This window comes from Pollicipes pollicipes, unplaced genomic scaffold, assembly GCF_011947565.3.
Source record: "Pollicipes pollicipes isolate AB1234 unplaced genomic scaffold, Ppol_2.1 Scaffold_3447;HRSCAF=4054_pilon_pilon_pilon, whole genome shotgun sequence".
In the NCBI taxonomy this organism is placed as follows: Eukaryota; Metazoa; Arthropoda; class Thecostraca; order Pollicipedomorpha; family Pollicipedidae; genus Pollicipes; species Pollicipes pollicipes.
The window spans coordinates 3846860-3873238 of record NW_023596297.1 but is presented as its reverse complement, the minus strand read 5'-3'; the positions used below and the strand labels follow the sequence as shown (position 1 = coordinate 3873238).

Sequence of the window (26379 nt, the reverse complement as noted above, 5' to 3'; positions counted from 1 at the left end):
CACTGGCTTATGTGTGGCAAGTAACTGCGCGCTAGTGACATGGTCATTATCTTGGTTGCTACGGTCTCGTGCGTGTAGGGAGAGCGCTGGCTGTGTAGAGCGGTACGCAATTGAAGACCCGCTGCGTAATTCGAGACAGAAAAATATGATACCCTGAATATGTCTGGTGTACCAGCGACATCGCAGCGACAATTTCAGCGCATGTGCCTTGTTATTTCGAACGCTGAATTCGGTGCACGTGCATTCAGAATTCGGTCATTAATTTCAGGGATAGGAATGTTAGCCACCTGTAGCCACTGCCAAAACAACGCATAACGCTTACATTGTCATAGAGCCTGGTGCATCCCATTGACACGACACAACAGTTGTGCCTCATCTCAGTATAAAGATAAACATAAATTAATCGCGGCACGTATCAACTGACCAGCCTTACCTTGCGGGCCAACCCCGTAAACCCGCAGCCCCCAGCTGAATGTAAACAAGAAACACATCAACATAATGGCCGCCGCCATCGCAGCGTTCGCAAGCTGCTGTCGGAGCTGACAAGCGACATCCTCGAAAAGCCATTGGCTAGAGCTAACGATGCCTTCTGAATGATGTCGATGGGTTTAGTAGTGAATATTGTTTGGAGGCTATTCGATAACTCCGTTCTTCCATACAAAAAAGAAAATGGGGGCTGGGGCAATATCTCGTCAGTGGAGGCGAATTGGTGGGAACCAAAGTGCACGCCTCTCAAAGCTCAAGCAGCTCTCCTACCTCTCCATCCCATACCAAACATCCCTTAAGTGCAATGCTAGTCGCGAAGACTTCGAGCGTTACGCGTACCGCCCCTGAGCCGCGCCGCATGAGCAGCTGGCCGGTGCGCGTCCGCGCGCCGCCGGCCGGCCGGCCCGGCGGGGCGGGGCGCGTACCGTTGATGATGGCGTGCCAGGGCAGCATCACGTAGGTGAGGAAGACGCTCAGCGGCGGGCTGGACGGTCGCCGGCCGTCCTTCCCGAAGCCCAGCGTCTGCGAGAGGCCCCGCATCGTCCAGATTGGGTTGTACACGCCCTCTTCCAGCTCTGGAAAACGGTGGCCTGGCTGTCATTGCGGCCGCGTTGGTGGGTCTTCAGCGCCGCGCAGCACTCCACGACCATCTAACTTTGGCACGTGTTTTTGTACTGGTCTCGGTGTGGCGTCTGCAGGCCAGAAATAGGAAAACAGGCTCTCAGTCGTTTACTCATTCACTTCTCCTTGGCTGATTAGCATGTATTTACTCACTGAGTTCTAAGAACAACTATCCCATCACCAGAATGCCAGAAATGAAGCTACAGAAAAAGGCATGTCAGCACGCTGCACAACGTGACAAAGACTAAAAACGAAATAACAACCAACTACTTTATTCTCCGGTATGTACATTTTCCATACGGCAAACCCTGCGAACGTATCGAGCTGCCTAGATAGATAAGCCGACTACCTGAGCTCAAACAGTGCGCTGTCCAATCAATACAACACCACGTCGCCCGCAAACAGCGTAGTCACCTGGACACCCACCTCGCCCGCGGAGGAACAGCTTCTGCACGTGACAGCGGTAGTGGACGACGGTGCCGTCGGGCGTGCGGGCGCATGCGCAGCGCTCGGTCGGCGCCGGCCGCTGGCCGCACGCCTGCCGGTACAACATGCCGGGCGTGACGAGCGGTGGCCGCGGGCGCCCCGGTGCGCTGGCCGCCGGCCGTGGCCTCGGCGCGGCCGCGGTGGAGCGGGGAGAGGCGCGGCCGGAGTCCGAGCTCGCCGGCGCGGCGCGGCTCCGCTCGGTGCCGCCGCCCGCCTCGTCGTCCGCGTCGCCAGGCGTCCGGCAGGCGGCGCTGTCGGCGCCGGCAGTGCGAGGGACCGACGCTGGCTCCGTGCTCGCCCCGGCGGCCACCCCGCCACGGCCCTGCTCCCCAGCAGTGCTCGAGCCCCCAGATTGCCCGACTTCCGCGGGGGACTCGTTCTGGCTCGTTCGCTCATCGGTGGGAACTGCGGTCGGCGTCCGCGCCGCGCCGTGCTCGGCGCTGGTCTGGGTCCGAGCACTAGCAGCCACACCCGCCCGGTCGTCTTCCCTCTTGCGCTCAGTCAGCGAGTCTACACCCCCCGCGCTGCTCTCCACCGGACGACAAGGCTCGCCGTCTGGAAAATGGAACAGCGCTGGAATAGGCGAGGACGGAGACCACATCAGGCGAGGAGACTCGCCCTCCGGCGGCGACGGCGCGGGCCGCCCGGGCAGAGTTTCCACACTCAGTCAGCTACTGGAACGGATGTAAATTGAAATGCATGCTGTCCGGATTCATGCCTATCCCAGGCCTAGGCGGTAACCTTGGGTTACCGGCTTCCAGCTGGGCTTCAGACCCTTCACAGATCCTTAGTGACCTGTTCGTCCGATATTCATCTCCTGGGGCGGCTTCACACACGCTTGGCAGCGTCCTCCGCCCAACACTGAAATGCGGCGGCGGCGGAGCTCAGTGCTTGGTGACGCTCCGATACCGGTCGACACGTCGCCGACCAGGGTGGCGCTAGCGGTCCCACAGCCGGCGGCTCATGAGGGCCAGGCCTTGCCAGGCGAGAAATCGCGCCCCTTAACGATGCCACAAGCGGAAGATAGTGCGTAAGTAATGCCGGCAGGCTCGCGACAGGCCAGGGATAAACGCGGTTATCGGCATGTCCTTACACGCCGCGTCAGCGCACACGCTCAGCAATCAGGACATGCAGCAGGCTCATAGCCCCGTGCCCCTCACTGCTGGGTGAGCTAAGAAGAGTATACAGGCCGACTGCGGCAGCTGAACCCGTCCTGCGTCTCTTCACGGCCGGTCGATGGAGCGAAGCTCGACCAACGCATGTATCCGAAACAGGGGCAACGTGGTCAACAAAGGCCGCGTCGTGGGCGGCGGTCCCGTTGGCAGCGAAGACGCCCCGACCACCAGCGGAGCCGCCCACTCACCGCTCCGCACGTCCTCCGCCTCTATCTCGATGACGGGCGCGGGTGGCGAGCCCGAGCGGTCGCGTCCGGCGCCGGCCAGGGGTCCGCCCCGCGCCCTGCCGCGGTCGCCGGTCGGGCTGACGGCGCTCCTGAAGGTGGCGCTCGGCTCGCTCTGGCGGCGCTGTAAAACGGAGCGTCGGCGCTCAGGCCGACCGTGCCAGACGTGCCGGGGCGTCGCATGGCACCGGCTGCACAAACTCACTCTGCGACGCTGCGTGGCGCAGAGCTGAGGGCCGTGTCATGTGGCGAGTGGCAGCGACACTGCACGAGTGCTGGGTGCAGGATACGTACAAGCCGTCTAGAACGCACCCAAAGCCACGCGTCCAAGCCATTCTGGACAGGCTTAAAAGATTGTTTTCGAGCCAGTTCGGAATACAATGGGCTGCATTTAGCCTGAAAACAAGAACAACAATTCGCACCATTCCGTAAGTATTCATTAAACCTGCCACCATGACGGAAAATTACTATGGTAATACTTACGCACCTGAGAAACGAAATTAACATTCTAAATTATCACACATTCGAAATACGACGTGCAAGATAACCTTCACGCTTAAAATATGTATATATGGCACAACCTAAATCCCGAGCTTAACTACAAATCAGCACAGCTATTTTCTACATTTCAGGTCATACCGGACCAAATATGTTTTCTAAACGTGCTTACATAGTTTGTCTGAATACTATACACATAAATATATGTTGCTTATTTTCAGCGCCTGACCCTAACGCAGAGCTCTATAGGAGGAGTAATTTCTAACACTTATTCTCGAAGCAAGTCCTTAACGTCATCTACCGTGACGTGATGTGCACGCCCCTGGCGCTCATGTCCTCCGCAGACCGCCCATCCCTCCCCCGACACGAGCACAGGGACATTGCCGACGCCGGCGCTGGCAGCGAACCTGGCCTCCGTGCTGCTGCAGCTCCTGCCGCTCGGTGCCCCAGAGCCACTCCGCCGGTGCGTGGTCAGACTCTGAGGTGGGCGATTCGCAGCCGGTCCCTGCCGACAAACCGAGTGTCACTCCGCGGCCCAGTTCACACGTGGGGGGACACGCTCAGCGTCTTACTCGAACTGGACCGCCGTCCAAAGGCAACAAAGCTTAAGAACCATAAGTTAACATAGCACTCACGTTTTTTTTCTCTTTGGATGGCAGCAGGGTGCACTGGAGAATTACTGGTATTGTAGCACATGTCAGCTGTAAAGATAACTCTGCGCTTGCTTGCTGCTGCCAGTTTTAAAAATCACGCTTGGTCAGCGTTCCGTTGGCCTTCTCAGGCGTGACTGAACAACGCACAAGTGGCTACCGTGAGCAGACGCCCCCCCCCCCCCCCGCGGCCAAGCCCGGCCGCCGGCGTCTGCCGTCCTACCTGGCGGTCTGGTGACGGCGACCTCGGCGTGACCCTTGCCCATGGGGCCCTTGACCCTGACGAATTCCATCCTGCGGGCGTGGGCCGACGAGAACAGGCCGAACGTCACACGCTGTGCCACGCGGCTGCTGAGGCTCGTCTGCGGCAGCAGAACAGACCACGCGCATCGCCCGGATCAGTCGTCAATTGTGGTCTGTTACGAGGGGTCGAGATCGGGAATCCCGCGCCTATTCTACGATGGTGAATTTGCCTGACAATCACCGTACACAGCGAACAGTATTGCACAATGTTAGGCATGCATGGACAAACGGACACAGCTGCATCCAGCAAAATGACGCAGGACTGTGCGAGGCGGCCCACACCCTGCACAAATTCAAAGCGAGCCATGACTGGTACATCTGCTCATATATTCTGGTAACACCCTGCGTCGCGTCGCTTCGACCCGGCCACCCCGGCCCGGCTGGCGCAGAGCAGGGCGCCTTTCTCCGCTGCGCAGGCGCAGGCGCGCGAGCGGGCCCGGGCCCGCCACTCTGAGCAGCCGAGCCCGGCGGCGAGCGAGTCTGAGTCTGAGTCGTCTGAGGCGGCGTCTGCGCTGTCGCGGCTCCGCCTAGCGCGCTCGCGTCACTCACCCGCGCGTCGTAGACTCGCTTGAGCGCGTCGTAGCGCACCGAGCCGAGGAAGATGGCACTCTGCAGGTAGCCAAACCGGTCGCGGGCCACCAGCTCCACGGACACCATCTCGCCGTCGCGCACCGCCGTGTCGCTAAACACCTGCCCGACGGCCGGCGGTCAGGACAGCTGCCTCTGACAGGTCACGTCACGGCCCGGCTCACACGGGCCCGGCGCATGTCACAGGACCCCGCCGCCCCCCATCAGCCGCGTACCCAGGGATCGGGACGAAACACAAGTCGCATGGCCACACGGTTGGCAACACCGCCTTCATACCCACTCTTTCGACCGACTCGGCGGGCTCTGTGCTTCTGTAACATGCTGAATGTGCTCCACATGCTTCAGGTGCCGACCCCAGGCCAAATATAATGCGTTTAATGGCAAACATACTGCCTTCCTGCACATGATCGCGATTAAAAAGCTATTACAGCAAACTAAACGCGCGAAAACGAGCTAAATCGATAGCTTCCCTCCGGTACGACCTAATTTCTGACGCATATTGGACACAGCAACATTAATTTTCAACTTCCGCTGAATACGTGGTCAGAAAAAGGAACGATCTATCCGTGAAATCAAACACGGACGCAATCCTAGTCACTCACCTCACTGAAGTTATCTAGCATGAAGCAAATGTTGGGGTAGGTGATGTCTTCGGAGGTGCCTTTATCACTCATCAGACGCCGGCTGGGCGAGGCCCATACTCTCTGACGACACAGACAGTGTCGGCTGTAGGCAACCTCATGGCTATCATACTCTTTGACGACACAGACGGTGTCGGCTGTGGGAAGCCGACACTGGCCGAAAGGCCAAACATACCCCCAGAATTCCCGGGGGGAGGGGGTAGCCTTGTCAGAATAACCACGGATAAAAGCCACTGGTTCCAGCTGCAACAGCCAACATGCGTAACGGACGCATAGCACGAGCGCGAGCGCGTTTGTCAACGTCGGTCTCGATGCGCCCCCGCTGATCCGCCGACCTACCTCGGTGTGCCGCTTCAGCACCTGCAGCTCCCGCGGGCTGGTCCGGGTGCAGACGGCCAGCGTCACGTAGTAGTCGAACGTGTGGATGATGAGGTTGGCGTAGATGGTCTCCTCCCAATCAATCTCCGGATCACCGATCGGCAGCTTCTTGTCGTCCCGCCGGTGGACCTCCAGCAGAGTCTGCACGAGCCGGCCGCACACTTGGTCACGCTACGCTCCGGGAACGAGTGGCCGGCCGGACAGACCAGTGACGTCCGACACATCACGGACTGACAGCTGGGACGGCTGTCAGATGGTCTGAACCACACAACTCCGTTCCTCTGGCACACCCGCCTTCATGCACATGGTTATATAACCATTGTTAAAAGCATTGTTTCATCCTTGTCAGAGTCGAACAAATACCGGCCAGTCGTCGGGACACGTGGCTGACCTTTCGTGCATGGGTTCAAACGTCACCTTAGACGGTAAGATGCATGGAAAGGGACGCAACACGATCGGGAAGACGTTTACAGAAAGACTTTTTGCCTCGGTTCAGTTAAACACTGGCACGACTAATGACAGCAATGTCTGAATCTCATTGTCTTAAAGTGCCTGAGGAGCAGCACAAGCAAAGCCTTTGAGCATTTCGATGGAAAAGGGTTGTATGTATTATGCTGGAACTTTTATCAAATTTCTCAAAAATCCACCGGCGTTTACATCAAACTCCAAGGAGCATACATGTGAGCACGCTTGCCCACGTGCGCTGAAAATAAAACATACACGCTACCTCGTATGACGGAAGGAATTTCTTAGCCTCTTTGAGATGCCGTTTACGAACGAAGAACAGAAGGTCGTCTGATTCTTGGGCATTGCGATCATATTCATGCAGAAAGTGACGAACAAAGAGGTCGGTCCAGTAGGCAGTTCCATGAAGCATCACAAAGCCGCTATCTGCAAACAAATATGTGCAATATATGGAACCATCCTAGATATATTCTTATCTTCGTGAAATCTTTGTTAAACAGAAGTTTCCAATGGTATTTTAACAATAAAAGAGCGAAATGTGACACCTCAAATTATCATTGTGTGTAGCCCCCAATTCTCCAGTTCTCAACCTGTCAACTTGTCTGACATTTTACTTTACAATTCAAACATAGAGCTTCCCATCAAGCATTTACAGAGAGGGGCCCTGTCAAACTGAGAGCCATGCATTGGGACCCAAATCACTGCACAGACAGCTCACAGGTCTGGTGCCGTAACACATGAGTAGGTCTGTCAGAGCAGCACATCACACACACACATGCTAGTGCTTAGATCAAGCAATTCACACAAACCTTCACACAGTCAGAAAAATGTATTTCATAGCCCCACTAATAAGAGGTTCCCAGGACTTCGTAATGGTGGGATCAGTGCGAAACAAAGGGGAGCGCACCCCACAAGCCCACTATGTGACAGACAGTAGAAGACTAGCATCCCATAGCATAGCTGAGCTGAGCTTCTGTGATTTATGCTTGTGGAATTGTTTGTCCGCTTTGGTCCATGGGCAACTAGCCAGAGGAGTCAGGCTTGAAATTACCCCTCAAAAACAGCTAGAGCAATGGCTTTAGAAAGCAACACCACAGCACAACACACCACCACCAGCCTGCTGGAACTGCACTGATCAGACACTGTAATGCTATCCTTTGCAAACTGAATCACTGGTCTGTTATTGCATGCTTAACACTCTTTTTGTTGGCTGAAATGGCTGCACTTTAAGGTGCACAAAAAAGCAGACATAAGCATGCAGTAATATGATTGTTAAAGGAGTTGCCTCACCATCCTTCAGCAGGTTCCTCATTTCCTTTGCTCTTTGGAAATTTATCTCTTCAATCAGCTGCTCCAAAGACATTCTGCCTTCTAGCTCACACTGTCTAGAGCAAGATGTCATTATGAAGCCTGCAAGTGACATACAATATGACATATGTGTAAACTATGAAACACTATGCTAATGCATACCACAGATATGATCAAAGTAAAACTAAGTTTATAATGCAAACATAACATTAAATAATCCTGATCACTAGAACCAGGTGGTTTCAGTTCTGGGGTACCAGTATTCTCTATGAAGGCATATAAGTCATGCTATCACTAATGCATGAGGTAGATGGGTAAGGGGAGAGTGGGTTCATCACCAGACAATGAATTTGCAACACAACAGGTCCTGATGTTTTGTCCAAGTCCATGCAAAATTAACTGTTCTTACCAGCCTGGTCATTGCAAAATAAACTTTTCTGACCAGATACAACACACTCATTTATGCATAACAGCCCTATCTCTGACCAGCAAGATCCAACTGACTAATTTAGTCATCCTAGATTATCTAGAATGTCTTATTTAGCCTTATTCCTTATAGTCACATTTAAAATTATCACAAGGATTTATCTTTTAAGTCCATAAACTTAAAAAATAAGTGGACTTTGGGCAAATGGAGACCACACTCCCTCTCCTCCCATCCTGAAGCAGTGACTGCTTCTTTTACATTGAAAACATTAGTCCATTGGCTATTTTGTTCACACAGATCATCAGAAGGCCTGTTAAAATGCATCACACAAGGTGTATACTGGGAAGGGACTGTTAAAGCAGTTTGGAGCAAGGCTGGGGCTTGTAGCAGAGGCCTTACTCTCATTCCCAATAATGTACCAGTCTGGATGGAACTAAACAGCAGGAGGTAAAACCTTATCCTTGTTTATGTTTGATACACACACTATATTTACATGTCAGTAGTTTCTTGATCCCACAAATCTCACATGTAAGTTATCTGGCATTGGACAAATTGCCTTAATTTTCACAAAATCCTGTCTCATCGAAAATTTCCCCACAAAATTAAATTACTCAAAATGTCACAGCAAACCTGATTTTGCCTTGTGCCTACACCACATCCTGGTGACCAATCCACACAACAAAATGCACACTGGTGAGACATTTCATGAGTACACAACTTTTACTTTCTGTGAAATATAACTTGCGGATCAAATTTGTGTGACTGGTTTGGAAAAGCTGGTACATCGTTATAAATGATGCGGTATGCAGTGGGGCAGCCAAGTTCTTCGAATTCTCCTGGTACGTAACTTCCATATTCTCTCTTGAGCCTACCCAAGCAGGTATAACCATGGTCTTCGCCACAGTGGACGTGGATACACGGGACTGTATTCACTCTGAGATGCATGAAGGGCATATACTGACTGGAAATTCGGTGTCACTCCAGGAGCGTGCTACATCTAGTGGGAGACCATTCACGCTCTACGCCAACGAAGGCCGCCTGTCCATAAACAAAGCGATGTTTGTGTTCGACGAGCCTATGCTCATAACTGTATGTACTGCGTCATATCTGCATCGCAGCTTTTGGAGCTCCATATGTAAGTTTGCGGGGGAAAATGGCAAAGAGGTAAATTGTTCAAGGAATTTTTATGATGTTCAACAATATCTACGTCAATGTTCCAGCTGAATCCGTTCTAAACCCATTTCAGTAGCTTGAAATGAAATGGAATGTTAAGACATGCCCAATATAGACCAGATGAGTGCATGAATTATACACTTTTTACAGCTACCCCTGGCCTTCCGCCGTCAATCTCAAGGGTTTCCTTTTTTCAGCAAGGATATGGGCTCGAATGGCTTCAGCTGACCGGGCCGGACCGTGAACGGCGTTCACGGGGTGGTTATGAAAGGCGAGCACCTTTGGACGAAAATTGTTTGCTACCCGGTGGTATCGTACTTTTTGGTGCGAATTCTGGAAGGCCAGTTATCGATCACCGCGCAAATATGTGTAGCCATCCCGTTCTTTATCCTTCGGCTTTAACGGCGTGGAGTGGTGCAGCACCTGCCTGTTAGAATAAACTAGACCGTATTTTGCATTTTTCTTTCGTTGTAATTGTAGCTACCTAGTGTTGCAGCAGCGTGTGTTGTGTCATGTTGATCTCTTATTTGTTTACTCTCCCAGCTTTTCCTGCTTCATTCAACCTTGTTTACATTATTGTAATTTGCGTGCAGACCAGTCCGCAAAAATAAAATCCATCCAATACGCGGTATATGCGACATCGATGTACTGACACTCGTTTGTTCTTTCCAAAAGTAGGCTATGTCAAATTCTGCTAAATTTTCATAGTATGGCTGTGTCAAAATTGTTCTGGTGATATTTTGCGTGAAATCATCATTATGGTATCTTAGTTCCATGTCATATTGACACTTTGCACTGAAATTAGTGAGAACCATGCATCAAACTCAATAGGTGTTGGTATTTCACCAGATGCATTCAGCATAGTATGTATTTTTGCAGTCTGGTGTGCAGGCTGCAGCATTGCTTCAAGGACTTGAAACTGTTTGTCTTGATAACTGCAAGTTTTGGCACACTGCATTTAGCTGTGCTTTTGTGATTGGTTGGCACAATCATCAAAATCAATGTAGTCCATCCCTTTTATCCAAATATAAATTTCCACAATCCATGCAATGTGTTGGGTTAGCATGGAATTTACATACAATGGCAGGGTGATGGTGAATGGTGGTTGATATAAGATTATGGGTTTGAAAGTCTTTCAATTGTATCTTAAGCTTTAAAAGTATCATTTTTAAGCAGTTTGTTGTTGAATATGCTGACACTTTGAGCTATTTTGAGATGGGTTGCAAAGTGTGCAATGCATGCATATGAAAATTTTATGCAGTGTATTGTGTGTATGGTATATAAGGGCTGCATGTTAAAAGCATGGAGGTTCAGTATTGAGCATAGCAGTATGGTGGTCTTGCTGGTAGGCCTCCTGAAAATGTGCCTCAGTATTATGATATGTCAGTTCTATTTGCCCTTCATTTGCCCAAAATATTGCATGTAGCCAAACTGAGAGTCATACTTTGTTTTTAAAGATTGTTGGTTCATTTTTACTTTTGGAATGACACTATTTTTTTGTCCTTTACAGAGTGAGGTGCTGCCAGAAAACAGCTTGATATATTTATTATCAAAGCATGCATTTGCACTCAAGCTGACTGTGCTTGAATTTAATTGACTATCAGGAACTTGTGGAATACTCCTATCTATTGATAGGCCTCCAGCAACCATGCTGCAGGGAAGTATGGCACGCAGTCTGATACCCGGGCTGCGGGCATTCTGTGTGCCGAGGCGGCATGCTGGCCACAACAAGTGGGCCAACATTCGACACATCAAGGCTGCCAAAGACATGGAGCGTGCCAAGAAGTTCGACCGCCTGGGCAAGCTAATGCGGACAGCAGTGGCCGAGGGAGGCTCGGACTCGCTCAAGAACCTGCGGCTGGAGAACCTGATCGAGCAGGCGCGTGACGTCAACATGCCCAACACCACCATACAGAGCATCCTGAAGTCCGCGCGCCAAGGTCGCGAGAATGCGCGGCCCAGCGAAGTCGAACTCGTCGGGCCCGGCAACACCTGCCTCGTGGTCGAGCTCTTCACTGATAACCCTAAACGCTCTGTGAACGCGATCACGCAGTTCCTGCGCCGGCAGCGCGGCCGGCTGGGCCAAGCGAAGCACGCCTTCAGCCGGTGTGGCGTGGTGGTGACGGCGCCCGCCGATCTGGACGCGGCCACCGAGCACGCCATCGAGGCCGGGGCCGAGGATGTTCACGAGGAGGAGGCCGACGGCGAGACGGTGCTCGTGTTCAGCACGTCCTGGGACGACGTGTTCACCGTGAAGAAGGCGCTGACGCAGCGCGGCTATAATGTGCAGCTGGCCGAGGCGCTGTACGTGCCGCACGCGCCCGTCACGCTCACGGGACCGGACGCGGAGCTCCACGAGACGCTCGTGGAGAAGCTCAACGACCTGAGCGATGTGGTCAAAGTGTACACCAACGGAGTGGTCGAGTCGTAGCGTCCGTGCAGTAGCACGCGACGGTAGGAGACGTTGGTAATATTTTTGATGCGCGTCTGTGCAGTTTGCAGCCGGTTGAGTGCTTGAAGAACACCACCAGATGATTTGCAATGTGAGCCACGGCTAACATTGGTATGTGGCGTTATATATGAGGCACGGATGTGGAATATATATTGCGCGATATGATGGGGAGGCGCGCATGATTCGGTTGCACGTCGATTGCCGGGAGTTGAACTCCTGGTATGTTTGAGCTCGAATCAAGCTCGTCGCGATTCGCTTCGTGGTTGGAATGCTTTTTTAATTCTGGCCACAATACAGTCATGCAGGAGTAAAGGGTTATGCAAGGCCGGCGGCTAAGACGCTTTGTACTGGCGTCGTGAGTACACTTTAGCGCGCTGGACGGCATCTCGGAATGCTTCCCGGCTAGCGATGTACGATAACTCTGCAAGAGTGGTTAAGTCGGCATGGTCGGCAGACTTCACCGGGTCCCGACGATCGCTGCGCCTTATTAAGCTGGCGTTGGCACCACGCTGCACCCTGCGTGCGTCGTTCAGCCTCGGACCAGCAGGTGGCGTGGATGAGTGAAAAAGGTGGCGCTACCGGGCCCTCCCCGTGGTATAGCAGCTTGCATCAGAGGCGTAACTAGCTCTGTACTCAAGCAGCCGACGGCCAGACACGCCGTCAATGCCTCGGACCTGCCAGTCCATGCTGTCGACCGGGGGATGCATAACTCATGTAACCGTGACCATGAGCACCGCTTTGAAAGGTCGAGTACGTGACATCCCAATGGCTCTTCGCTATCCTCGTTTGGCCACTACATGGTGTACTGGAGGCCGGTGTTCTTCGGCAAGGAATTCATGATGAAAAACCAAAAGCTAGGGCGTTTTGCTTACATCAGGTGCGCTCAGCAGTAACACGGATATTGCCGACGTTCCAACTGTGTAGCATTGCTGCACTTCACTCGACGCTCGACGGCATCGCCTCCGCACATCCCTCCGCTCCGGAAATGCCCGCTGCATTGCGTGTTTGTATTTCATGAGACGATCACAAGCGTTGTACAGCAGCCTGTACCCGCGGCGGCAGTCTGTCCCCGGCGCGAGGCCGGCCGACTCTGGACTGTAAGTAGATATGTGGAGAAGCCGCGCCGCCCGGAGCGGCGCGGGCGACGCACACAGAAAACCAGCGACCGCTACCACCCGGCCTAATTCCCGTGAGACGAACCAACGACTGTGTACAGAGCGCGCTGCCGGCTCGGCCGTGCGCAGCCGGTGTGCGGGTGACGTCACCGGCCACCGCGCGTCGCTCCAACAGCCACATATACGTAATTGAAGTACGGTGTGTCGCCGAACGGCAAACCAACAACGGAGCGACACGTACGGCGGTGTAAGCTGTGGCGCGGGTCAGCGGGGCACACTGGAAGCCATGGGTGGCGCCGGCGGACCTGCGTCGGCTGCGACCGGGCGCGCGCACATACGGATATCGAGTCGACAAAGCACGGGCTATTTCACCTGGAACCCACCGCAGCGTCAGGTACTGGAAAATATGGGTAACTTGCCGACACACTGTATCCACGACGCGCCGTCGAAGTCACGCGGTAACCTTTCCAAGGTGAACGGCAACCGACACGAACATATACATTATCATTACCATACGCATAAACTCCATATACGCGCCAACAAGGCCCACGCGCACGCCGCACACCAACAAACATTAAGTAGGCTTGAAAAGGTGAGATCACTGCTCACTTTTCACGCACAGCATGTGTAAAAAATAGATTGTGGCGCACCGCGCTGGCTGCGCCCGGCAGTCCTTGTAAGGCATCGAGCGCCGGCGCCGGTGCCCCGTGCAGAGCGCGCGCCGGGGCTGGCCGGGCGCGGCGGGACGCTCACAGCGGCAGCAGATCACACGTTTGTACAGAGGCGGGCGGGCGACCGGGCCGGCCTACGTGCCCGAACAGTCGATCTCGACCACGTCGTTTAGGTCCCGCGGCACGTCTTTGAACTGGTACACCAGCCGCTGCCCGTCCACCTTGTTGAGGATGCCGCGCTGGTAGTAGTACCTGCCGACGCAGAGGGTGCTGTCAGTGCTGCACTGAGGTGCGGCCACGAGCTGCTTCGGCTCGCAGGGACCCGCGACTTACTAAAAGCCCCCCATCGCTTAAACACAGGAAATATGGACTTTCGGGCCGGACGCGTCGCATTGACTGAACCAGATTCTTCAAAAACAGAACGGAGAAGCGGTGACTTAAGACTGACAACGACGCCGATCAGTGCTCACCTTTCAAAGTTTTGTTTCGATACAATCGGGACTCAGATTTTCCATCAAATTAATTCCAAGCTCAACTGCCAAGCGGATTAAACCCCAGCTCCCAACTAAGCTCGGTGCCTCCCGCGTAGGTGCTCACCTCATGGCGCGCCCCATGGTCTCGTAGTTCATGTCTGGCTTGTTCTTGTGCCGCCCCCATAGCTGCGCTACAGCCTTCGAGTCGGTCAGCTTGAAGACGTGCTCGCGGAAGTTGACCCACTTAATGATGGACGGCGTGTACCGCGCGTCCTGCAGGAGGTTTAGCAGGAACTCCCACAGGTACAGCGAAGAACCTGGAACAGAAGACGCCAGCGTCACAATTATGCCAAGCGAGGAACAGTGTGACAGTGGTGAGCGGTGAGATCAAGAAGACGGCATGATCCGCAACGCAAGTGAACGCATAGGACATTTATCACATTAAATCCACGCACGAGTAGCATGATTGCACTGCGGAACATCTCCGCAAAACGAGACCCATCTCAGCTCCCGGTCGGTCAAACACCACCCGCTGACCCCCCCCCCCCCCTCCGGCGCGCGCGGGTCAGCGTCACTTACCGTCGCGGCTCTTCCGTTTGGGGTGGGGCGCGCCGTCAGGCCGCGTCCGCCGACCCCGGCGCCGGTTCACGTCGAAGTCGAACGCGGCTGCCTTGTAGGCCTCCTCGGGACTGGAGGCGGGCGGGCTGCCGATCAACGGCGACGGCAGCGGCAGCGGCAGCGGGCCGTCCGAGAAGAGCGGCGCCAGGCCGCCGGCGTACAGGCCGGCCGGGCTCGCCGCGCTGCTGTGAGGCGGCAGCTGACTGGTGCTCGGCGCACCGCTGTACACCGCCTCCGACACTGCAACGGGAGCGGCGGGTCAGTCCGACTGCCAGGCGGTGCGGCAGGGGGGAGGGAGAAGGCGAACGGCGCGGGCGGTGAGGCCGTGCTGCAGGGGAGCCAGGGACACCCCAGCACGCCACGACAACATCAACACGCGGGCGCGTCCACCTCGCATCACATACGGCACACCTCACTGGCCGCTAACACGAACATACCCCGAATGCATACTCGGTGGAGTGGAAACGCTCCGTGAAGTGTTCACCCTCGAAAACTAGATGCGCACACAACGGGACAGCTGTTTGCTGCAGATGGCGCAGACACGAAGCGCCGGTGATACTTTCGTCACCAATAATAACTGTTAGGCGGAGCCACAGCGCGAAACTCCAAGCCATTCGGTGGTGCGGAGGGAGACGGGGTCCTCGCGGCTGGTGACTGTACCAACCTCTCGTCAGTCTTCACCGAGGCTATTTGTAGCCCAGTGTCGCACTGGTGAGCGTGTGTGTGTCTGTGTGTGTGAGAAGAGTAAGAAATTTAGGTTGGCTTGATCAGGTCCACGAAACGCCACCGCCACGCGGTCGCCGACTCGTTTCAGCCGTGTGGCCAGCCGCTCCCAGTCGCACGTGAGACCACGACACTCCAGCGTCAGAGCGCCTGAGCCGCCTGAGCTGGATCCCACGCCGCGTCTCCGCCGCGTTCTTCAACGCCGCACGCGACGCGCGCCCACCGCGCCGTCGCGTCTCGATCGCTCCGCCCAGGGCGCGTCGCCAACGATAGATTCTCGATACAGACGACGGCGGCCTTCAGTCGACCTCGGCGCGGTCACCGGCCCGCCGGGCGTTCCAAGGTCGGCCGGCCGCTGCAAAACAGCCGCCCGCCGCCCGCGGCGGTATTTCTGCCGCGCGTCGTTGTCCTCCGTGCGTCACCGCCGGCTCGGGTACAGCCTCCGGCGGCGCACCGACGCGGCCGCGACACCATGTCGGAGACCGTCGGTGCGTTCGTCGGCTGCGATGACGTCAGCGACCGTCAACGCTTCCGGCCCGGTGACGTCAGTCCCGGGGTCAGGGTTAGCGCGGCCGTCCAACGATCAATACCTGCTGCTAAAACGGGCCGCACCGACTAAATTTAGGCCGCCCGCGCCCGCTGAGAATATCTCGGCGTCGTCAGAGCGCCGGAAGAGCCGAGCGGGACGCCGCCGAGCCGTGTCCAACCGCTCTGACCCGCCCCGGATGATGTTCCAGCGCCAGCGGACGGCGGAGACAGTGAGCCTGGCTCGCGCTTCAACACGACGCCCGCCGGCGCCCCAGACAGATGCTGCAAGCGCACGCGAGGTCGGCGCCTCTTGGCGGCCTTGTTCTCTTTTCGCGCCTCTTCTCCGCGCGCGGGAGATGGCGAGGCGTTTCGGTTGCGGCACACCTTTCACTTCGGGATGAAGCCTTGACATCGGCCGGCCGTCAACTCGGCGCGTTCGCCAACGGTTGTGTCATCTGTGCCTCCGCCCCTTCCCCATCCGCACGCGACTTTGCATCAGGGTGGCCTGGGGGCCGGCGCATCGAGCCGACTTCACACAGCTATCCGCTCGGCGTCTGGCCCGAGGCCGACGACAGAATCTGTTACTTCACAGCTTGCACAGTCCTCGGCACGGTTGCCATGAGTCGCCGTTGCGTAACACGACCGCCGCACCGCACCGCACGAGACGCACGCACCGCTCCGTCGGGTGGCACGGCTCAGTGGCATGTAGGAGCCGCGGAGTCGCTGGCGAGCCGACGCGCGCTCGACCCGGCCTGTTCTCGGGGCGCCGTCACGGCAGAGTTCTAGCCCCAGTCCACGTGGACACCAGGGAGCCGCGACGCGTTCAAAGCGACGTCCCGCGCACGCGCCGGGCCGCCGCTCCACGCTCGAGGGTGCATGGCCCGGCACATGAGTGATGACCTCACCCCGTAAGCGTTTTCCTCGCGTGCGTGGCGCCCTGCTCCTCGAGCACCGCATCGCGATCTTCCCCGAAGCGCATTCCCGATCCCTAAGCAGACGTGTATTGCCCACCGTTAGTGGAGGGCGGTGCAGATCACGTGGTCACGCTCGCTTGATCGGGCTGATGGCGGCCGTACATGGCCGGCGGCCGGCGCGCGCCCGCGGCACTCACCTGGTGGTCTGGGGTACGGCTGGTGCCGGTACGGATGCCGCTGCGGCCCGTAGAAGGGGTGCGGCGCCGCCGGGTGGTGGCTGTCCTCCACACGACCGGACAGCACTGCAACGAAGGAGCGCGACGTCAGAGGCTGCCGCAGAGGCTCAAGAGCGGCTGGCCGGAGGAGGCGGGTCTGGCTGAGGGCCAGCCTGGGTCGGCGCGGCCGGCCAGCGGCATCGCTCAACATACGCCGTGTGAGAGTTGATGCGGCGCACGTCACGGTTACGACTTCCGTCAAGTTGTTTATTTTGTCAGCGGCCGGCGGCCCCGTCACGACAGCGCCCCCCCTCCCCCCCTCACCCAGACCGCCCAAGCACGCGACTGAGTCAGATCGACTGGGTCATTCACTATCCACCACCACGGCAGTGGCGGTTTCCCTCCTGTTCACGGCCGCAGCCCTCCACCATAAATCTGTAGATCGATGAACCCCGGCCGTGACGTCACGACGCGGGCCGGTGCGTGACGGAGAGCGGCGGCCGCGGATCGGATACTGAACACGCCGCCGGCCGGTCGGCAGGGGCACCGCAGGCGGCGGGGGCAGGCCGGGGTGCCGCCGCCGCAGCCGCCGCTCGACCCGACCGGTTACGTCATGGGCCCGATCTGTTCTCGGAAGCCGGCGGATCCGGGATGATTTCACGCTCCATTGCGCCGGCGGCGGACACACCGTGATACGAGTCCAGAGTCCGCTCCGCCTTTCGCATCCCATCTAGTCCCCGCTGTGCGCTGTTGCAGCTCTGTTGCAGCGCTGTTGACGCGCCGCCGTTGCGCCGCCGCGGCCCGTGCCGCCGAGCCGCCCGATCCGCGCCCCCGCCCGCCGCGCTCGACCGTCGCGTTCCGACAACAAATACGCGCCGAAGGTCAGCGCAACCGGCTGCAGCGGCTGCAGGCGGCTGCTGCAGCGGCCGGCGGCGGACGGGGCGCCGCCGCGCCGCGCCGGCCGGCACCTGTCCACCGAGCGGCCCGCCACGCCACCAGACGTAGCGGCCTTGGGACGGCGCGCGCGCGCCACCGGTCCCCTCTTTCATCGCCGCGCGCCGGCCAGACGTCTCGGGCAGGGTGACTGGCCGCTCCCCTTGCGGCGCCCGCGGGAGGGGCGCCAGCGCAGGGGACGGGCGCCAGACGGGGCGCAAAAAATGCGGTCCGGGCGGGTGAGGCGCGCGAGGACAGCACCGGCCGCCGCCGCGGTGCGCCGCTCCACCCCGCTCGCGACCTCCACGTGACGAGCCGACTTTCCCTTTCTGCGCGGCGACAACAGGAAGCGCGGTTGCGCGCCGTCTGGGCGCCGTGCGGTCGGCGGCGGCGGGGAGGGCCCGAGAGCAGCGACCGGTGCGAGAAGAAGACCCGGAGGCGGGGCACGCGAGACAAAGGGGACGCCCCGCGAGCAGCGAAGGCGAGGGAGCGCGTACAGGCAGGGGGAGCGAGGTCCGGCCCGTGCTGAGCTCGCCGCCCCCGTGCCGCCCCGGCTGCGGCTGCGGGACCGTTCCGGCGCACAGCTCAGGTCAGCGTCACTCACTGTGCAGCCGGGGCTTGAGCTCGTCGGTGCTGGCGTTGCCGCTGCTGCTGTCGACGTCGGAGACGCCGCTGTCTGCCGGGCTGGGCGGCAGCGAGCCGGTGCCTGCGGAGCGCGAGGGCGAACGTCAGCTGCGGAGCCGAGGTACGCTCCCGCCGCCCCAGCACAGACCAGCCCGACGGGCGACAGCACAGACCAGCCCAGCGGACCACGTCAAAGACCAGCCCAGCGGACCGCGTCACAGACCAGCCCGGCGGACCACGTCACAGACCAGCCCAGCGGACCACGTCACGAGCCAGCCCGACGGACAACGGCACAGCTGCCAGACAGATCAAAACGCCGAGCGGAATACGAAACACGCCCGATGACGGAAGAGACATAATGTGAAACGGAGCTAATGGGTACAACTGTCAGCCGCGCTTTTCACATTTCCCAGTCCTGCCTACGCGGGGCGTCTGATCTGGAAACCTGAACACAGGCAGCGGAATAGGCTCCCCGGCGGATATCCCGCCCCAATCAGGCCACCATGCAGTCTGTTTGCATCTTTAAGCCCATCCGTCATTTCCGCCAGCGGGGGGGGGGGGGGGGGCGGTGGCTGTGGCGGGAGCGGGGGAAATGGGGAGCAGAGAAGCGGAGGGGACCCGAAAGGGTAAGGGCGCTGCCTCTATTTCGAGCGTAAGGCGGTTGACCTTGCTGGGAGCCGATGACCGATGGGCAAGGGGGGGGGGGGCAAGGGTTAGAGGGTCAGCCACTGTCGAACGTTGCCAGCTTGCTGGATTGCGGCCAGACGATAAATTTGCCGTACACAGACGTGGGTTTACATTGCGCCTAATGGATGCAGGGCGTATGGTTGGACCGCAACACGTTGCGACTGCAGGCCGCCACCAGTATATACCAGAGAACTGACTGACTGACTGGCTGCATGATTATATCACAAACACGTGCGCAGCCGGTACAAAAGCAGGGCTGGGTCGGAGGCGTCAGCACGTTACAGTAACAAAAAATGACGGCGCTGTTATCTGACGCCAAAACACTACAAAGGCGACCAGCCTACCGACGCCTATTAAGCTCTGTCCACGGATTAAAGACCAGCTAATGATTTGGCTGTAGCGTCGGTGTACCACGCTAGTGGGCATTTTCCGCATTGCTGACTGGACGCTTTTGCGGCGAATTCGCGGACGTCAGCTGTCTAGCTGACGCATGCTACGTCACAGATGGCTCTATTGAATATCATGCGCGTGACTGTCTGAATCAAGCGGAATTCCACATGCTCTCTGCTGATCACTGACACCAAGGTAATGTCCGCGTTTCATTCCACCCCACACCCAGTTACATTAGTACTTTGTTTCCGGCTGATGGTCGAAATTATCTTGTTGCTCAACACTGCCTGAACATTTCCGGCACAGCTCCGACATGTTCAATTGTATTCTGAGCAAAACCAGCTGACCAACGTGACTACTGATCTGAAACCATAGCGATGAAAAGCTCACAGCAATCTAATCCCCACCCAGATGGTATTGTGATGGTATTCGTGATGGTTTATCCTATGTGGCATTTGTGATAGCTTGCGCAATATACCCTATTAACCTCTGCGTCGGCCGCTTGGGGCAACATCCGCCCACACTGAGACGTGCGTGGCGTGCAGCATCCAGCGTGAGCTGGCCACGGCCTCGTTAGCCAGGATAAGTCTGCCTACAGCCCTGGGGGCGGAGAAAACCCAGCCGGCCCGTTGGCTCCGCTCTGCAAGGGCGTGGCTTCACCACGTCGTGATCCACCTCGCCTACTATTCTCTCTTCCTAACGCCATGACGCCGTCTCCGGCTCACCTGGCTGGCCGGGCAGCCGCGGGTGCGGGTGCTGATGGTGGTGATGATGCTGGTGATGGTGATGGGGGTGTGGCTGGGGCTGGGGCGGCGCCGGGCGCAGCAGCGGCGCCGCCGGCGAGCCGTGCCCGTCGGAGGTGAGCATCTCCAGCAGGCGCGAGTGCTCGGCTGGCCGCGGCGGCTCCGGCGGCCCGGCGGCAGCCGGTCGCGGCGCGCGTGGCGCCGCGTACGTCACCTCCGCGCCGCTGCTCGTCGACGCGCTGCGCTCGTCTCCTGCGGAGAAGGAGGCCCACAGTGAGGGGGGCACTCGGCCGGAGCCCGGCTGCTGGGTCAGGTCGACCGACGCGACAAAACACACGGCGGCAGAGACGTCAGAAGCGCGTTGTGTCTGCTGACGGTCGGCGACATCGAACACAAGCGCTCATCTTGAGTTCATACGCGAGACGTCGGACTATGCAGCGCTTCCGTCACAGGAGCTCCCAGCTGTCACAGGAGAGGGCGAGGCCACGCTAGCCGCGACGCGAGGATAGGATCTCAAGCTTCCGGTCGGCCGAGGTGCCCCGGACACGGTGCGGCGTGATGACGGGGCGCTTGGCGCGGCCGGCGGCTGCCCAGGCCGCCACCACCTCCGCAGCCGCGTCCGTTCCCACGCCACAAGACGGCCAGTTCGGGCAGGGTCTCGTGTTACCAGCACAACACATCGCTGACCATATCAACCATCACCGCCGGGTTCGCCGCGTCGGTGATCCGAGGGGGGAGGGGGGCGTGTGTCGGAGGGGAGGGGCACCGGCCGACGCACCTCGCCCTTCCCGCTGCATTCCGGAGCGTCTGGCACTGTGCCGACCCCGCGCTCGGCGTGGCGCAGCGCCGCCATGTTTCCGGCACGTCCCCTCCCCTGCCCGTCCCCACTCCTTCGGCCCGTCCAACGGCGGCGCTCTCGCCTGGTTCGTTTTGCCCGGCCCTGCCCTTGAGGCTATTTCCGGTTCCTGTTCGCTGTCGGCGTCCGCCTGTGATGCGACGCGCGCCCGGCCATCTACCAGTGTCGGCAGCGGTGGCTGAGGCGTCTACCGGTGCCTCCGCACGCGTCTACCGGTGCCGGCAGAGCGGCTACCGCGCACGGATGAGGCAGCGCAGGCTGTTCAACTCGACGGCCGCCAAGGCCAATGTTGCAAAAACGCCGCGTCGGTCGCCGGGGGCGCACGGGACCGCTTTGTGCGCCAAGACTGCCGAAAATTAGACGCGCCACAAAAACGCCGACAAAAACGCGTTGGCGCATCTAAAAACCGGCACAGCACAGACGGAAGCAGCGTTGTGCGGGGAAAGACCAGCGCAAGACGCGGGGAAATGGTGCGGAAGAACAGGAGTCAGTGCTGTGTGAATGGGCGTGGGGTGGAGGACGCCGCCTTGCTTGCCCCCACCATTCGACAGCACCGGCACGGCGGAAAACGCCGGGTCACAGACCCGAGTGGCGTTGAGGTTTTACATTAGATAACAGGTGTTCTTGACTTCCCAGACACAGGCACACGTCCACGTGTGCTTCTCAGACGTTCGAAGGGTGAAGGTTATTTTGCTGCAACGCCTACGACCAAATCAACGAATTCCCGACCACATCGCGTGTCAAATGATTCAGGACGGGCCGGATTCCTTCTCGACAACCTGCTGCGAGTCGGCACAACATGACCGAGGGGACGGCACGCCACCGCCTTCCGCGAAGCCTCGGCAGTCGCCGCGTGCCTGCGGTGCGCAGCGCGGCCACTCCCTCCCCTCCCCTCCCCCTCCATGTCATGCGCCACCCACCATCGCACGACTTCCTGGATGAGTCGGCAAGCGTGATCATGTACCTCCTGTAGACATCCCGGTCTCCCAGAAGCGTGCAACAACACCTGTTCTTTACGACCCTCGTGAACAATGGAGTACTGCTTCCAGCATCGTTGACATGCTTCAGTCCACACACATCGAGTTTTGCAATGTCTACAACGCAATCGCTAGCTCGAGAACACAAAATGCGCCGATATAAGCGGTTGCGACGACTTCAGCGCGAAATTCTGCCCCACACGCTGCTACTCAATGAAATCGGGCGGGAGCAAACCACTTTCAACTCTCGCTATCGCAGGGATCACGTGATGGATGCAGAGGCGGCCATCGCATCGGACCCCTTCTTGGCCGTTTCGTGGAAGCATGATGATCGGCGTGTGGCGGCTTATGACCAGGCCCATAACCCTCGCTCAGGGACGGGGCACCGTTCCGCGGCCCGCTCAGAGCACGGGCCCGAGCGCCCTCGCCTGACGTGAACACCACCCAAATCAGCATGTAAAACAAGTCGCCGCCAAAGTACCGCGGCTGACGCTACAAGCAAACACGTGCTACACATGACGAAACGGCAGCGCCCGATTCACCGGCCGCCAGATGGTGCGATGCAGAGCAGGCTAAAGCTGCCCTTTACCGCGAGATGGGCCTCCACGCGAAGACAACCCATCATGGAGCTCGCGAGGGAGGCTGACTTATCTCCGACACATGGCAGCCGCAAGCAGGGCGCGTGGTTCGAAGCTTGTTGGTCTGCACGCGAGCCTGACCACATCCGGGCCGGCCGGCTGATCGGCTGGGTGGTCCGCACGGGCGCCGGGCGCGTCCCGAGCGACCCCAGGTCAGCCGGCCGGCCCGCCGCCCGTGGGCCAGACCCCGTCTCAGTCGCCGCCAGCTCTGGCGCGGTGCGGCGGGCTGTGGCGCACCAGCGCAAGGTCAGTCGCGGCCGCCGCTAACGTCGCGGGCACGCTTGTTGACGGCGGGGCGGGCGGTGTGCAGCGCGCGTGACAAAACTGACGCGGTCGATCGGAAGTCAGCGATGACGCCAAGGTCTCGGCCGTCGACCAATCCGGCGGCAGACGGCAATGACGTCACTCGTAGCACCCTTGAGAGGGCAATCTATTTCGGATTGGTAAGCCGTGCTCATGAAAGGGTCAGAGCTAAATCTGACCCGTTGTTCCAGAGGTCAAAAATAGAAGTGCAAATACTCGACGTTGATAGGACTCTCCCACGATCCTTTAAGCCATCCAGCTGGGCAAATAGGCACAACGGCTTTACGCTGGCTATCCAGGAATACGGAAACGACGGGTTTTAATAGAGCACGCCTTGCATTCAGAATCTGGCTAATGAGTCTATCCGCAGCCGGTAATCTTTACTCTGGTTTAAGCTCTCCCATATCGACTTAGCCAGCTAAACACCACATACTACGGGGCAATTGCCGTGCGATTGGCTCTTTGGATTCTCACGTGGAAGGCCCGCGTTCGAATCCCAGTAAAACCATGCTCCCTGCCCGTAGCGCCCAATGTGGCTGATGCAGTCGTCGGGCGCCCCACAAAAGTGAAAGTGACAAAGCACGTCGCGCTTCTTTTCTATCAAAATAAGTGCGCTGCAGGTATCTCTTAATGATAAATAGCCGTTCGAAAGCACTGGAAATGCGGACCGGAGAGTGACACCAAATACCATGTGCGGACAAACGCGACTGAACGCCGGGAGAGCAGGAAGCGAGCGGCGGCAGCGGATTGCAGGGCAGAGTGCGCTGATTCGTACGGCCATATTATCGTCGCCACGGGATGAACACCGCATCGCAGGAGCGCTTCCGGGAAAACATGGCCAACTTCCGCTCCAGTGCAATGTGCGACTGCACGCTGCAGCCTGCGGAGGTTTGTCGGGACACAGACGGAACGAGAGGTTCGTAGGGACACAGACGGGAGGAGAGGATCGTAGGGACACAGACGGGACGAAAGGATCGTCGGGACACAGACGGGACGAGTCCTAACCCGACGATCGTAAGGCTGGCTAAGCCACGGGAGGCGCCTCCAGAGTCTGGCGCTGTCTTGTCCTGACTCAGTCGCAGGTCTCACTGACGTGACGTGGGCCTTGAGACCATCGCAATGTTTTGGAATATTGACATGAGCGGACACCGTGCGATTACGCCGAGTTCGAATAAGGGCGGGTATCAAGATTAGCTGACGGTTGGTGCTGATATCCGCTAAAAAATTAGCGGTATACCGTGTCATCGGTTGAATTTCGTGGAACAGGAAGCTGTTATACACCGCAACCAGGGGTGTCGCTTGGTACGTTTTTTTGAGAGGCCCAGGCCCCACCACGTAGTTTCATTTACATCGTAATTCAAGGTGGAAAGAATGACCCAAAACGTCAAAAAACTGTTTAACCCCAGATCAGCTTTGGGAACCGACGTTCTCCTTTTTTAAACGTGCCTGCAATTGTCCGCCTGGCCATGTGAACATGGAGCTTCACTCGAACCTGTGGACATCAAGCGTCCACTGATTTCTTCTTTAAGGGCGTCCCCTCCTGGCCTCCCCTAAAAAAAACTCAGAATTCCTGTCTGGCATGTCCCGCCCCCTCCGTTACTTGCTGACCGAGCCGCAGTCCGCCCCAGGCTGTCTGTGGCGCGCGTCCCGAGCGTGGGGCGCCGTGAGTCAAGCTGACTTGGTAACGGCGGCGGCATTAGTCACAGCAGTCGTTACGCGTTAGTCACGACGGCGCAGCAGCTTGGGCCAGACTGTTGCGGAAGCGACAGCGACATGTCTGCCCCAGCTGAGTCACCAGGCCATCCGCCGCCTTCGGCATGGTAGCGAAAGCCGCCACGCTGCGGGCCAAGATTGAGGATCTCGAGCCTCCCGACACCTGGGAAAATGTGGCATCTCGCCCACGACGGGGCACGGGAAGAAACTAACCAAAACGCATCGAGCTCAAAGATCGACAAGCTCGCGCGCCTGAGGCGTCGCCAGGTCGGCGTATCGGGCTCGGGGCTGACCAGGCCGGAACTGGGGCAGTCAGCGGGGCGGCGACGGGGGCCGCACCCGCGGACGGCCGCGGCGAGGCTCGCCCGCGGCCCAGCCGGTCCAGCCGCCCGCCGTCACGGCGCAATGAGGTCAAGAGCAAGGCCGGCCCGAGCGACGGGAGGCCGCCGAGGCGGGCCGGGAGCCGCCAGCGCGGTCGGCACCGGTGCGCTGCCGACGCCACCCGCGCGCCGGCCGACTCGGAACGGGCACAGGCGCTCACAAGTGGCGGAAAGGGATGTTGACGAACGATTTAGATTTGTGAGATCGGGTGCAAGATGTTAGAGATTTCAGTTCGCTTTCAATGAGATTTTGACAGACAATGAAAGTAAAATCCGGCGTGTAGTTTCCGTTCGCTTTTAGTATCGAGCGAAACAAGCACCGTCAATATTGCATATAATTCATAACTTCACTGATACCGTCCACTGCTGAAGACGCAGACCAAGTGACTGCCTTAATTCAAATCAATGTGAACGGACAGCTCGATCCCATATGGCGGCCATAACACCAGCGACAGTGTTGCCGTACGTAAAAACATGGTGATGTACCGAGTTTAGAGTTCAACTTTGGACCCTCATGCAGATTTACAGCCAGACATCGGATTCACCGAAACCATTGACAGACCTGGGGAACGGAGCTCAGCCCACGAGCTGGTGAATTGCGCCTGCGGCACATTCCGCTTCTTGATGGGCAGCACATTCGACTGGAAGATGGGCAGAACCAGGTTGCGCTCCGTGTCGTCGAACGCCTCCTCAAAGTCGCGGTCGGGCTCGGACGGCCTCCGCACGGACAGGTCGAGCGGCTCGTCCGGGTCAATCGACTCCACCTGGATGTTCAGACGCTTGTTCTTCATGGCTCACGGCGGCGACGCGACTCGGACACGAACGGCGGCGACTCTCAGTCAGTCCGGCTCGAACCAGGGACCACAGACTCAGCGGGCGCGACGCCTAGGCGGAGGCGGCCATGTCCGTGGTTGTCAGTCTGCTCAGCTCTCAGGCGACCTCTGGCGCGCGCCAACTCCTGCGCAACCGAGCACCGTCGCCGGGCACGTCCTCACCACGCGCG

The 26379-nt window shown here is 58.2% G+C and overlaps 3 protein-coding genes across 5 annotated transcripts in view; 1 reads left to right on the top strand and 2 right to left on the bottom strand.

Moving 5' to 3' along the window:
• Nucleotides 1-9294, bottom strand: part of LOC119091499 (uncharacterized protein KIAA0930 homolog) — a 10832-nt gene extending 1538 nt beyond the window's left edge. Inside the window, exons 1-12 of the mRNA XM_037214310.1 lie at nucleotides 9213-9294; nucleotides 7806-7925; nucleotides 6778-6941; nucleotides 6012-6191; nucleotides 5634-5735; nucleotides 4993-5133; nucleotides 4364-4502; nucleotides 3898-3995; nucleotides 2957-3116; nucleotides 1904-2148; nucleotides 1534-1645; nucleotides 912-1061 (exon numbers count right to left, since the gene is read on the bottom strand). Coding sequence (XP_037070205.1) covers nucleotides 912-1061; nucleotides 1534-1645; nucleotides 1904-2148; nucleotides 2957-3116; nucleotides 3898-3995; nucleotides 4364-4502; nucleotides 4993-5133; nucleotides 5634-5735; nucleotides 6012-6191; nucleotides 6778-6941; nucleotides 7806-7917 — 1603 coding nt within the window. The 5' untranslated portion in view covers nucleotides 7918-7925; nucleotides 9213-9294. The remainder of the gene's footprint in view (nucleotides 1-911; nucleotides 1062-1533; nucleotides 1646-1903; nucleotides 2149-2956; nucleotides 3117-3897; nucleotides 3996-4363; nucleotides 4503-4992; nucleotides 5134-5633; nucleotides 5736-6011; nucleotides 6192-6777; nucleotides 6942-7805; nucleotides 7926-9212) is intronic.
• Nucleotides 9295-9685: 391 nt separating this feature from the next.
• LOC119091799 (putative transcriptional regulatory protein HD_0596) lies at nucleotides 9686-12181 on the top strand. Of its 2 annotated transcripts, none has more exons than XM_037214677.1 (2): nucleotides 9686-9747; nucleotides 10934-12181. In XM_037214677.1, the coding sequence occupies exon 2, from the start codon at nucleotides 11072-11074 to the stop codon at nucleotides 11852-11854; it is 783 nt and encodes a 260-aa protein (XP_037070572.1). In that variant the 5' UTR covers nucleotides 9686-9747; nucleotides 10934-11071; the 3' UTR covers nucleotides 11855-12181. The 2 variants fall into 2 exon arrangements, with proteins under 2 accessions (XP_037070572.1, XP_037070573.1); XM_037214678.1 differs by having other exon boundaries at nucleotides 9698-9732.
• A 694-nt stretch (nucleotides 12182-12875) lies between these two features.
• On the bottom strand, nucleotides 12876-26379 carry LOC119092083 (ecdysone-induced protein 74EF). Of its 2 annotated transcripts, XM_037215057.1 has the most exons (7): nucleotides 25939-26379; nucleotides 20492-20761; nucleotides 18670-18771; nucleotides 17115-17219; nucleotides 14714-14992; nucleotides 14259-14451; nucleotides 12876-13913 (listed from the first exon to the last, which is right to left on the bottom strand). In XM_037215057.1, the coding sequence occupies exons 1-7, from the start codon at nucleotides 26165-26167 to the stop codon at nucleotides 13796-13798; spliced, it is 1296 nt and encodes a 431-aa protein (XP_037070952.1). In that variant the 5' UTR covers nucleotides 26168-26379; the 3' UTR covers nucleotides 12876-13795. The 2 variants fall into 2 exon arrangements, with proteins under 2 accessions (XP_037070952.1, XP_037070953.1); XM_037215058.1 differs by lacking the exon at nucleotides 18670-18771.